Source organism: Phocoena phocoena, chromosome 10 (genome assembly GCF_963924675.1).
Source record: "Phocoena phocoena chromosome 10, mPhoPho1.1, whole genome shotgun sequence".
Classification (NCBI taxonomy): Eukaryota; Metazoa; Chordata; class Mammalia; order Artiodactyla; family Phocoenidae; genus Phocoena; species Phocoena phocoena.
Window position 1 is genome coordinate 14,460,661 of NC_089228.1, and position 12,525 is coordinate 14,473,185.

Here is a 12,525-nt window from a genome sequence, read left to right on the forward strand (position 1 = left end):
TGTATGTATACATACATCCCCTCTTTTTGGGCTTTCCTTCCCATTTAGGTCACCACAGAGCATTGAGTAGAGTTTCCTGTGCTATACAGTAGGTTCTCATTAGTTATCTATTTCATACACAGCATCAGTAATGTATATATGTCAATCCCAATCTCCCAATTCATCCCGCCCCCCCTTCCCTCTTGGTATCCATACGTTTGTTGTCTACATCTGTGTCTCTATTTCTGCTTTGTAAATAAGATCGTCTATAGCAATTTTTTCAGATTCCACATATATGCGTTAACATACGATATTCATTTTTCTCTTTATGACTTACTTCACTCTGTATGATAGTCTCCAGGTCCATCCGTGTCTCTACAAATGACCCAATTTCGTTCCTTTTTATGGCTGAGTAATATTCCATTGTATGTATGTACCACATCTTCTTTATCCATTCCTCAGTTGATGGACATTTAGGTTGCTTCCATGTCCTGGCTATTGTAAATAGTGCTGCAGTGAACATTGGGGTGCATGTGTCTTTTGAATTATGGTTTTCTTTGGGTATGTGCCCAGTAGTGGGATTGCTGGGTCACATGGTAGTTCTATTTTTAGTTTTTTTAAGGAACCTCCATACTGTTCTCCATAGTGGTGTATCAATTTACATTCCCACCAACAGTGCAAGAGGGTTACCTTTTTTCCACACCCTCTCCAACATTTATTGTTTGTAGATTTTGTGAGGAATAAAATGGACCATATATATAGAAGGTCCTATACTACTGTAAAATCATTTACAGATGCAATGAATTCCTATTATTCTGCAACAGGGTTTCTAAACCTCAGCACTCTTGACATCTGGGGGCAGATAATTTCTTCTCATGGCGGTGGGGGGGCGCTGTCCTGGGCATTGTAGGATGTTTAGCTGCATCCTAGCCTCTATCCAGATGAACCTCTCGCCTTAGTTGTAACCAACCAGACATGCCCTCAGACATTGTAAATATCTCCTGAGGGATGAAACCACCCCTCCCTCCCAATGAGAGCCCCTCTAATATATCAGACATCATGATTTTTAACTAAAAACACCCATAGCCATCATGTTCTTAGGTGTGATATTAAAATGTCCACGGAAGTGGATATTTTGGCTATGAAAATTATCGCCACAGTGTCAGAAACATGTACACAGGCCAATGAAATAGGGCAAGGCTCTTTTATCAGTTATAGCTGGGGCTCAAAGCTGATAACAAAGGTATGAAGTGCCATGCATTCTAAAGAGAGATATCAAACCATTTATATATAAGTCTACCTGGCAAAACTTAGCCTATAACCCAAGAGAAATGTACAGAAAGGGAATGTTGGTTTGTTTAGGGAGAGATTAGTAGGAAGATATTTCTTTTGAGACGGTTGTAGAAAAAGCTGTGCATTCCTACCCCTCCACCCAGGGGAAAGCAAAGGGGCTACTTCTTACCCCTTGCCTAACCAAGTGAAGAGGCTTCAGAAAGAAACACATGATATGTATTCTCTGTAATTTAGGGGATGCAGGTTCTTTTAACTGACAAATGCCTGAGAAACTTCCAAAGGGGAGAGAGACCTGGACAGTGTATTGTGGCAGAGTGAAGAGAGGCTAAGTGGGGACACACTGCACTTCCATGGAACATAGAGCAAAGGTGCATGTTTGCTGAGGGCAAATGTGAAAACCATGTAGGGAGCTATCCATGAGCAACGTTACGGTTGCTCTGTCATCATAGAGTTGCAACCTTATGATGCTGTATCCACAAAGAGCATCTAGAGGAGAGAGATAACCTCTATCAGAACAGTCTGGCCATGGACCACCAGATTCCAGGAACTGAGGAGACCTTCTGGCAGCTTGCACGAAGGAACGACAACCAAAAGTTGCTCCCTTCGCCGCACCACCAAAAACCACCAAAAAACAAAGCAAAACAAAAAAACTGCTGTATGAAAGTCAACGTCTGGTCATTTACCATTCCTAGAGTATACCAAAGTCAAATTACAAATGTACCAGCAGTCAGGACTTTTTCTGTCCTTTTCCTCTCCTCCCAATCCCAGTTTACTACAACTCTGGAGGAACTAGTTTGGGAAAGGAGAAATTGAATAGCAGAGTGGAGAAAAGGTGGAGAACTGTCTATGCATTCCCTTTCACACTATAGCATTTCTCCGCTGAGGCAGGCCTGAGTGTCTAGAAATGAGAAACTTTAGATTGGTTGAAAGTCTAAAGTTTATGATAATAAACCAGGTTGAAAACAATTTTAAGTATAAAAATGAACCTACCTGCTGATACTTAATAATAATGACTACAAAAGCTATCCCGTCTGCCTAAGCTTTCATCTAGATGCAGGGAAGAACAAAGGAAGGATTTAAGGAACAATGATAGGGAAATTATTTTCTACCTGCGCTCTGCTGAGTCTTACTCATGAATAGTTCTAGAGGTAATAAATAAATAATTTCTAGTTCATTAACTAATAACAAAAATGCTACTGACCCACCTTCAATAGACATTGAACTTCTGTTTCTTATATTTGGAAGCAAATAGTGTTGAGTTAGTCACACTCTCTTAACTTTAGTAGAAATACAAAAAGTTTCCAATACCTCTTTTAAATAATGCATCATCAGGAGTCTCTCATACCACGTATTTTTATATACTCAATAGTGATCAAATAAATCTTCTTTTTTGTTTTTCAATATTCCTCTTTGCCAGCTAAATCTTTTTCCTTTAAAGTAACTCAGTTGGATAGAAAATTACCTCCCACGTAATAACGAGTTCAGACCGACTTCCTCCACCTCCATTGATGTTTGTTGGTGCCATGACAGGGACTAAAGCAACCAAGAGAAACATAGGATGGCAATTACTAAAGTACGTCTTCATTGGGAAGAATTTTGTTTTTGGATTTCAGCTTTCAAAATCTCACGCAGACACATTATGAGAGAGTCTTGCATTTTTAATGAACATAAATTATGTTTACACATATCCAAATTTCTAGGAGAGAGGACACAGTTGTGTTTGATACAAGAGCACCCTGGCTCCAAAATTAATTAAAAATCGACTAACATCGTATATTTGACATTATTATGCATCATCTACTAATTGGCAAAATGATGTTGCATTCAGATGGTAACTGCGACGTTGCTGATTTAGTGCCTAATTATACAGTTGTGCTGTAAACGAGTTACTTAGGCAGTCAATTATTTTTCAATAAATAAACTAAAATAATTGTTCTTTTTGTTAGCCATCAGGATATTTTAACATTTAAAAATGAATCCTTAAAGATACATAAATTTTGAAAATTCTTGTTTTATAACTCTTTGTTTGAATCTCAAATCTCTCAGTACAGAGCAGGACTTTTCCTCTAATTTTTCACAATCAAACTAAACTGTTCTCTGATCAAGGATGTGATTGAGAGGATTCCCTGGGTTTAACTCTAGGACCCTAAGGCTCAGTGGTAGAACATTCCAGACACTGATCATTTTTACAAATTAGGAAAAAATATGTCCTTCAACTATACCCTTGTGAGGACTAGTGTAATGAAACATAAATAGTTCAAGGCAAATTGTAAAATCGATGCCAATTGTGAGCATGAGTAGAGTATCATAGTATATAAACAGAATGAAACTTTATACATGTTGAAGTGTTAAAAAGTATTCTTTTCCCTGCAATAATAGCAAAAGTATGCTAAATCTATGATAATGGGTAAATCTGCAGGGTATACTTTATATATAGATAAAATTATCTATATCGATCATTTTTGAATTAAAATATGTAATGTTTAATTACTCATTCCAAGATTTTCTCCCACCATTTATACCATTCAGATAAATCTAGACTACTTGTTTTATTTATTCCCATTTCATACATATTTAACTCTATAAATGATACAGTGATATAATAATCTCATTGTTCTTTTAAGTAATAACACCAGACGTTATCTACTCTCATATTCAGATTGACCCTAACTTTGTCTGCTTTGATCTTCATAATTTATTTAAAAGATTGCCTTGAACATATACCCTGTCTTCTAAGCCTTCCAATGCCTTTGGCCAAAAGCAGCATGAATTGGAATAGCTTCTACAGTTGCAGGGTTTCTAGTACTCGACAGCTTACAGTAACATATTTCAGGACAATTGAATAGTTTAGATACATAAAGAAATTATTTTAAATTATACTTTAACTCTTTGCAGAAGTTTCCAATATTCTGGGTAATAAAGGTCCCTCTTTTCTTCAGTTTTCAAATGAGCCATACGCATCCTAAAGCCATATTGAGAAGAACTGTCTTTGATGATAGCAGCAAACAAACAAACAAACAAAACCTCACAACCTCTCACTTCAGTATGATTTGGAGCCTCAGGGAAATCATTATGAATACCAAGTCTCATTATGCTACTGAAATGAGAGCGTCCATGGTTAACAGAAGGTGACATAAAAACTTTACTGTAAAAACTTTAGAATTAACATCAACCCTGCCCAAAACTATCATAATATAAATCAGCTGTAAACAAACAATCTGAAATTGAAGCTAATATCCAGAGTCATGGACCACGCTTCTAGATTCTTATCCAGTTGGTCTGTGGTAGGGCCTGGGAATTTCTATATTTAGACATTTCCTTATATCAGTCTTTATCTCATTTAGGTTAAGGCCCACTGTTATGGTGAATGCTGGTGCCTAAGTCTGGATGTCTGGGTTCAAATCCTGACTTTGTCCAAAACAATCAGCTAACATCCTGGTCTTCCTTTTCTTCCTCTTATCAAAGTGAGGACCCTCCTCTCAGCTCTAAACTTTTAGAATGATTTAAGATATCACTACCAAATATGCTGTTTTCCAGCCATAATCCTATAATAAAATGATTAGCATTACCTTTAGTTTAAAAAAAATGATTTATTGACATCTGACAGTTGCACACACCGTTGAAATAGTTCTTGTTAAACTAAGCCAGCAGCATCAGTGATACTCCATAGGTGACTGGATAAGAATGTGAACTTTGTTGGCTACATGCATTGCGCAGATCAAATGTCACCTTGGATGTGAAAGTTTAAGAGTGGAACAAAGGATCCATTGAAAAGAGCTTAAGGTGGTGTGATTTCTGAGACAGGTTCCACTTGAATTCTGCTGTTCAGTGAACCAGTTGATGCTCAATTAGCACTTCTGTTAAATGAGTTTAAAATTTACCTCATTTGCCTGTGGAAAAATTTATACTATCGCTCAATGAAGCTGCAGCTAGGTCAGAGTTGAGAAATAGATGGAAATGTGTGGCTGGCAGCACCATCAGAGTCTCAGTTAATTCTTGGCTACAACATTTAATGAAACAAGCAGTAACTCATTTGCATTTACAAATCTACAGATTCTTGAATGGATTTTGGCTAGAAAATAGATGAGATGAGAGGACAGCTTTTGAAAAATTCTAATTTTTGACATGCCTGCTTAACTATAATCATCTATTTTTGAATTCACTTTTTGGGAGAAAATACACCTTGCTCTGTGCACATACAAATGGAAAATAAGAGCCACCGATTTACTGCCTCTGATTTTGGACCAAAAATACTACCCTCCTCACTTATTTTCTTGAGGAACTATACTTTAAAAGGTCTTCCACATCTTTAGAAGACATTGATTTCTTACCTGATGCTTTGGTTCTTAACACTTCTGATGGTTTACTTGGTTCTCCAATCCCAATGCTATTCCCGGCAACAACACGAAACTCATATTCCACCCAAGGACTCAAACCAACCACTGTTGCATTGTATGTCTTACCATTGAGAATTTCTGGAACTGAAAAGAAGGGGATGCTTCAGGCCCCTAAATTGGCACTAGTTAAAAACAATCAGTTATTCAATTAAACAAACACACCATCTGTTTTAGAAAATTATTCAAAACTACTTGCGTCACTTACCTGTAGAAACAGCCTGCCAACCCACAGAAAATGGTGTCCGAGCCTGAATACTAAATATTTGAATGGGACTGTTATTATCTGAGCCTGGTCTCCAGCTTAGTTGAGAAGTAGTACTGGAAATGTGTTCCACTCTTACATCTTCTGGGGGACCTGGGGGACCTTGAAAAATATGTTTTATGATAAATATATTGGAACTTATTAAATTCATGGATTTGGGACAGAGATAGTCTAATCTGTTATGCTTAGAAAATAAAATATTGAACATAATGTATTTTAGCACATTATTTGAGATAAATCCCTATTAATTCAACTTACATGGTGAGAGATTAATTTAGAAATGCTTCCCTTGAAGATTAGAAAATGCCAGTCATGGGATGGTTGAATATCATCCGATAGGGAATTAACCTCAAAAATTGAGAACCGTTCTTGTCCATTCTCTCTTGAAAGCTAACTCAAATAAATGCATCTGATATGGAGACCTTCAGGAACATGTGACTTTGACCCTGCTCTGACAAGAATGGTTTATTATGAATAGAAAGCATGTCTATAGGGACCGACACTGCTTGCTAAGTCTGACCATTCCTTATAAAGAGACAAAACCCACTCATTTCAATATCCATATTTATACCCGTACCCTGGAGTCTTAGAGTTTAAAAAATAAAAAAATCTGTACTATTTATCTCACTTTTTTATCATAATGTGGTTACTCAAAGATCTACCATGTATCAATACATATTAACATTTTTGATTGTGAATAAACTGTGTGCTCATTCATTTTCACCATTTATGCTTACCCCTCACAATTATATCAGCTTCGGCAGATAAACTTTCGAGAGTTGTTTTTACTGTGCACAGATATTTTCCTGAATGATTTAACTGAATATTCCTTATCATCAAATCCCCAACAGATTCCTGCAGATAGATAGGGAAAAAAGTATAAAAACATAATCATACCCAGCAGGTCCCTTTTTTTTTTTTTTTTTTTTTTTTTACAGCTGAATAAATACTAAATGTAAGGCAGCTCTGAAATTAGGAGATATACTAGTATCATTATAGTTTCTCATATTTGATCCTTTTTATTATCCACTTTATTCTAATTGCATCCAGAACACAAGCATTTCTATGAAAGACATAAAACAAAACAAAACAAAAACAGATGCAACTTCATAAACAGACAGTGACTATCCATGCAAATCAATATGGGGAGAATAATTATGAAAGATATTGATTCATGTAAAAGACTTGATTCATTTTATTAAACACTTAAAAATTTCAGCAACTTACTCCTCCAATCCTCTCAAAATGAGCCACTCCTTTTTTTAAGTCTATGACATCTCCATTGAAAGACCATAGAAATACAACTTCAATGGAGGGGTCATGGGACACCTGGCAGGGTAGGACTATACTCTCGCCAACTGTAACATCCATTTTGGAAGGTGCCACGGTAATAACAGTCCTCTCTGTTGAGAAAAAATATTATTATTATAAAAGCTTATCAAATGCTAGCATATGGCTATAAAATATATATTTTGAATGGTTTTGCCATTGTTTGAAATTATATAAATAAAACATGAAGCTCTACAATATGAAAAATTATATTCCCACTTTTCAAATATTTCTGCATTAATCAACATAGCCTATTACTTGTAAGAAAATTCAAGACATACTTTCATTTATACTTAATATAAAAATAAGTAGCTCATAGAAAACTGTGGACCTCAAAAGACAGCAGTCCCTACGTAGAGAATGCACCACACCATTTTTATTATTATTTTATTCTGAAATTCCAGCCACAATATTACAATCCACACAATGGTTACAGCTCTAAATATTCTATGTTAATTTCATATACTATGAGACAAATTGCATCCCTAAGATCATAACTACATTAGTTTATATTATATCGAGATTTATAATCATAAGCTTATATTTGAAAATGTGAATACAACATATTTATTCTATTTCTGACATAGCAGTGATAAAAACTTTCTATTTTAGATAAAGGTGCAGCACGAATAGGAAAGAGGTAACTTTTTTCATCGAGATTTTACAATTTTAGAATTACACATCTATCATAAAAAAATTTCTATCTAGAAATAGGAGTCACAATATCAGCCCTTGCTCTACAAGTCATATCATGTCATTGACCCATTTCAAAGGATAATTCCAAACAGTGTTCCAGCTGGACTTGTGAATCCTATATTTCTGTGGTTAAAAGAGACTCATAGTGATATCATTTTTGACTACATTTTTATAAAAAAATACATAGTTTTGATTTTAGAGGACTAAGAATTGACTAAGATGGCAACTCAGTAAGCACACACACAAAAAAAACCCTGGACATACATTTGGATTTACATATGCACTATCTTACCAAAATAAAGTATGTTTTAAGGGATTTACATTTAAGAATTAGGGATTTTGGCAAATTATAGTGAAAGCAAGTATCATACATAAAGAAGTTTCAAAACAAAATGAAATGAGGACCCTCGAAAATCTCTTTCTCTAAAGATCACTCATAAGGTAAAGTTTTACCCTCTAGGACATAGGCTAAAAGCTTTACTTTCCTTCTGGCTTCTTTGTGCTGCTCAAGAAATCAAAGTAGCATTGAGGTTGAATTTATATGTTCATATGGATGAGTGTGCCACTGTATTTTATCAATAGAATGTTTAAGTATTATTCCAACATTTTAAAATTTGTGATTGTTTCCTTAATAAACAAAAAGTAGGAAGTAATCATCTTGGGCTTTAAGGTACATATTGATAAAAGAGTCATGGAAAAAAGCACATATTTTATTTCTGAATATAATGAAGAAAATCTAAATCTACATCAGATTGTATCTGTGTCTTCATATTTTCATATTTTAAAGATACTCTTTACCTTATTATATTAGACACGTGTACTTTTTATTCTAATTATTTCTGGGGAAAAGTTTAAAGAATGATTTTGTGGACTAAGTCCATTCTTCATTCCAAGCCGCCTTCAGACGTCTCCCACAAAGAAAGAATAAATACTAACCAGGGTTTCAGTAACACATTTTAAGACTAGAGAATATTTTCCTTCTTGTAGTATCCTTGAAAAAAATATATCGCTAATATCTTATTTACACTTATGGGAGGATGAGTTGGCTAACTGGTTGTGCTGGTAGAGCAAAATTGCTGTGATTTAAAGTTTTGGATCATGCGGTTAAAATAATTTTCAAATATTAAAAATGAAAGCCCCTCCTTCCATTTATGGTACCACAAAGTGGCAAAATTAGACAAATCATTCCCTATATACATAGTTTGTCAGTAGTATAGTAATAATGACTAAAACTTCATGAATAAGAAGCATTTATAATTCATTATAATGTTTACATGTTCTCACTAGTTCATTCATTCATTAACTAATATTTATTGAGCAACTACCAAATTCCAGCTGTCTGCTAAGTATCGGAAATACAATGGAAGGAGAAGAAAAAAAAAAAGCACCAAATAAAAATGATGTGGTGCTTGCCTTCACAGAGATTTAAGAATAAAATGAGAGGCTGGCGTTAATCAAATCATACTCAGAAATACATAGTTACAAATGTGATAAGTGCCATGTATTAGAAGTAAATGATTCTATTAAAATAGTGAATCCTGAGGGATCAGTTTATTGGGAAAAGGTTGCTTTAGCTGACAGTAAAAGGCAAATAGGAGTTAGCTAAGTAAACATAATAGGCAGGGAGAAGTAACTTTATTCACTATGCAGGCAAGAGCATTTACAAACAATCTGTGCAAAGAAGAATGGTTTGTTGAGGCAAGGCAGCCATTTTGCTGGAAAGAAGTGTTGGAGAGTAAAACAGGAGTGGAACGTGGAGAATATGAAGCTTGGTGATGGTGGTAGTCAGAATGTAAGCTTTAGATGTTTTTAGGGCCAGCTACAGTTTTTGGGTCACAGTATGAAATAAAAATGCGGGGTGTTTTTCTTTGAAATTACTTTGCTTTAAAAATAATATATTACCGGGGCTTCCCTGGTGGCACAGTGGTTGAGAGTCTGTCTGCCGATGCAGGGGACAAAAATAAATAAATAAATAAATAAATAAATAAATAAATAAATAAATAAATAAAAATAATAATATATTACCTACAAAATGTAACAGGGTAATAATGATACATGAGTAACAACATAAACATACAAATTACAAAAATATATTTTTGATTCAATTTTATATATACATTAAATAATACTTTATTAAAGTTATATCTTGATTGATCATAAGATTTTTCTCACTGTTCTATAAATTTATTAGGTCATCAGAATTTATGTTTTAGCAATTTTATTTTTAAGTGATTGACATCGGTTGCACGTGGCAAATGTAAAATCGCAGATGCTTTTTGATTTTTTTTATTTTTGCAAAGATCTTTCTGTTGATGCAATTGTTATGGAACCATTGAGAGTATTTTATAGGCTGTGACAACATTGGAATAAATTTCTGATAAATTATTTTGAAATGTGAATCTTAGATCATCTAGAGCTGATGATTCTCAAGGAACAGTCTTTTCTAGAAAGATTTATCTCTTCATACAAATCCATTCTGTTTAAGTCTGAATTGAGATGTAAATTTAAACAATGGAACTGTTAGATTCTTCGGACATATCCTGTAACTTGTGGAGGTTTCACGAGAAACTGAAAGTGGCTTAATGGTTTGTGTATAATCCAAAACGCCTGTTTATGCATTCTACTGCTGTATCTTTTTTTTTTTTTTTTTTTTTTTTTTGCTGTACGCTGGCCTCTCCCTGTTGTGGCCTCTCCCGTTGCGGAGCACAGGCTCCAGTCGTGCAGGCTCAGCGGCCATGGCTCACAGGCCCAGCCGCTCCGCGGCATGTGGGATCTTCCCTGACCGGGGCACGAACCCGTGTCCCCTGAATCGGCAGGCGGACTCTCAACCACTGCGCCACCAGGGAAGCCCCTGTTAATTTTTTTAAGATAGGAAAACTGGTTTATTGTTATGTTGAAAAGATCCCCTTGTCATTTAAAAATACATTCTGAAAGATTTATAGAAGAAATTATGATGTTTATGATTTGCCTCTAGATATTTGAGGTGGATGTTGGAGAAGTAGGTGAGGGTATAGGTGAAACAAAGTTGGATATGAGTTGATGATTATCAACCCTGATTGACGAGTACATAGGTGTTCCTGGTACTGTTTTCTCTACTTTTCTGTGTGTTTCTAATTTTCAATAATAATAAAAGAAAGACATAAAGGAAATGATGGGGGTAGTGAATATTTATATACAGAATAGGGAGACATCTTTTCCATTCAGCTTCTAGTGTGAAGAGGACCGACCACTTTTTGAAGGTTATTCTAAGTTTGAATGACATGCGTTAATGGAGAGTTCATAAAATTACAGCATTTTAATATATACTCTTTTCAGTCTGTTTCAGTGAGATTCAGATCATATGAAAACAGCTTGATCTAACAATCCTATCTTTAAGAAGTACAAGGAAAGGCTTAATAAAATATATAATGCTTTTGATGAATAGCCTTACTCAAATTCACCTTGTCAAAATAGACAATATTTCCAGAACCCATCTTTAGTTAAGAACACCTCAGGAGACATGAAAACTAGTAACAAAGTTTCTCTCAGAACTGTTAAGCATGACTTCTTTAAACATAAGTGTGGCTTGTTCCCTGTATCAATGGCCAAACACTATTACATATCATGATCCCCAGCTACATTTTTACAAGCCAGGGATGGCAGTCCATCATGTAATTAGTCTTTCCTGAGCATCCAGAAAATATTACTTTTGGTCACTTTTTGTTTGTTTCTTTTGTACTTTTAACTCAGTTGAAATCTCCATCTGTGAGTGATACTCTTTCACAGTCATTGTTCAGAATAATAACTGCTCAGGTGGTTCTGAATTATCAACTCCTCTCAAAAGATTGACGAATGTTAAGAAAAATCATCAAATCTTTCTCCCTCTGTACAACATGTGATTCTGCCTTCATTTGTCTATGACATTATTGGAAATGTTATTAAGATACTGATATAAAGGAAACTAGTGTATAAATAGCACTTAAAACAGGTGATGGAAGTCTCTGATATTTTCTCTCATTAGTTAACTTGTGAAGACTAGAAATAAAAACTTCTAAAATTTGGTCCTCTTCCTAATTCCTCAGAATCTCAAATTAGCCTCGTATCAACATATTAACTCTTCCCATTGCTTTTAATTTCTTCTTCAATCTGTGACCACATTCCTTCTGTTTATAGGAGTTTCATTAGTATTTCTTTTAGTGCTGATTTGAGTGATAAGTTCTCCGAGGTTTTGTTTGGTGAAAGCATCTCTGTTTTGTCCTCATTTGAGAGGATATTTTGCTGGGAATAGAATTTTATTGGTATTGTCTTTCAGACCATTAAAAATGTCATTCCACTGTCTTCTTGATTCCCTTAATTCTGTTGTTATGTCAGCTGTCATTGTCATTGTTATTCTTTTGAAGATAATGTGTTTTTTTTTAATTGCGATGATTTTTCTTTCCTTTGTTTTCGCTACTATGTGCTTATTTAAACTTTCCTTTGTGTTTATCCTAATTAAGGCTCATATGATTTCCTGAATAGATGACTGATGTCATTTTCAGTTTTTCTGAGCTCTCTGGAAAATCTTTCTTCAAACTGGTCATCCCACATCCC

The 12,525-nt window shown here is 34.9% G+C and overlaps 1 protein-coding gene across 4 annotated transcripts in view; it reads right to left on the reverse strand.

Moving 5' to 3' along the window:
• CNTN6 (contactin 6) overlaps window positions 1–12,525 on the reverse strand; it is a 293,831-nt gene that overhangs the window by 18,528 nt on the left and 262,778 nt on the right. For all 4 annotated transcript variants that reach the window (XM_065885736.1, XM_065885738.1, XM_065885739.1 and 1 more), the window contains 5 exons: window positions 7,159–7,334; window positions 6,669–6,786; window positions 5,875–6,033; window positions 5,604–5,753; window positions 2,735–2,805 (listed from right to left, as the gene is read on the reverse strand). In XM_065885736.1, coding sequence (XP_065741808.1) covers window positions 2,735–2,805; window positions 5,604–5,753; window positions 5,875–6,033; window positions 6,669–6,786; window positions 7,159–7,334 — 674 coding nt within the window. The remainder of the gene's footprint in view (window positions 1–2,734; window positions 2,806–5,603; window positions 5,754–5,874; window positions 6,034–6,668; window positions 6,787–7,158; window positions 7,335–12,525) is intronic.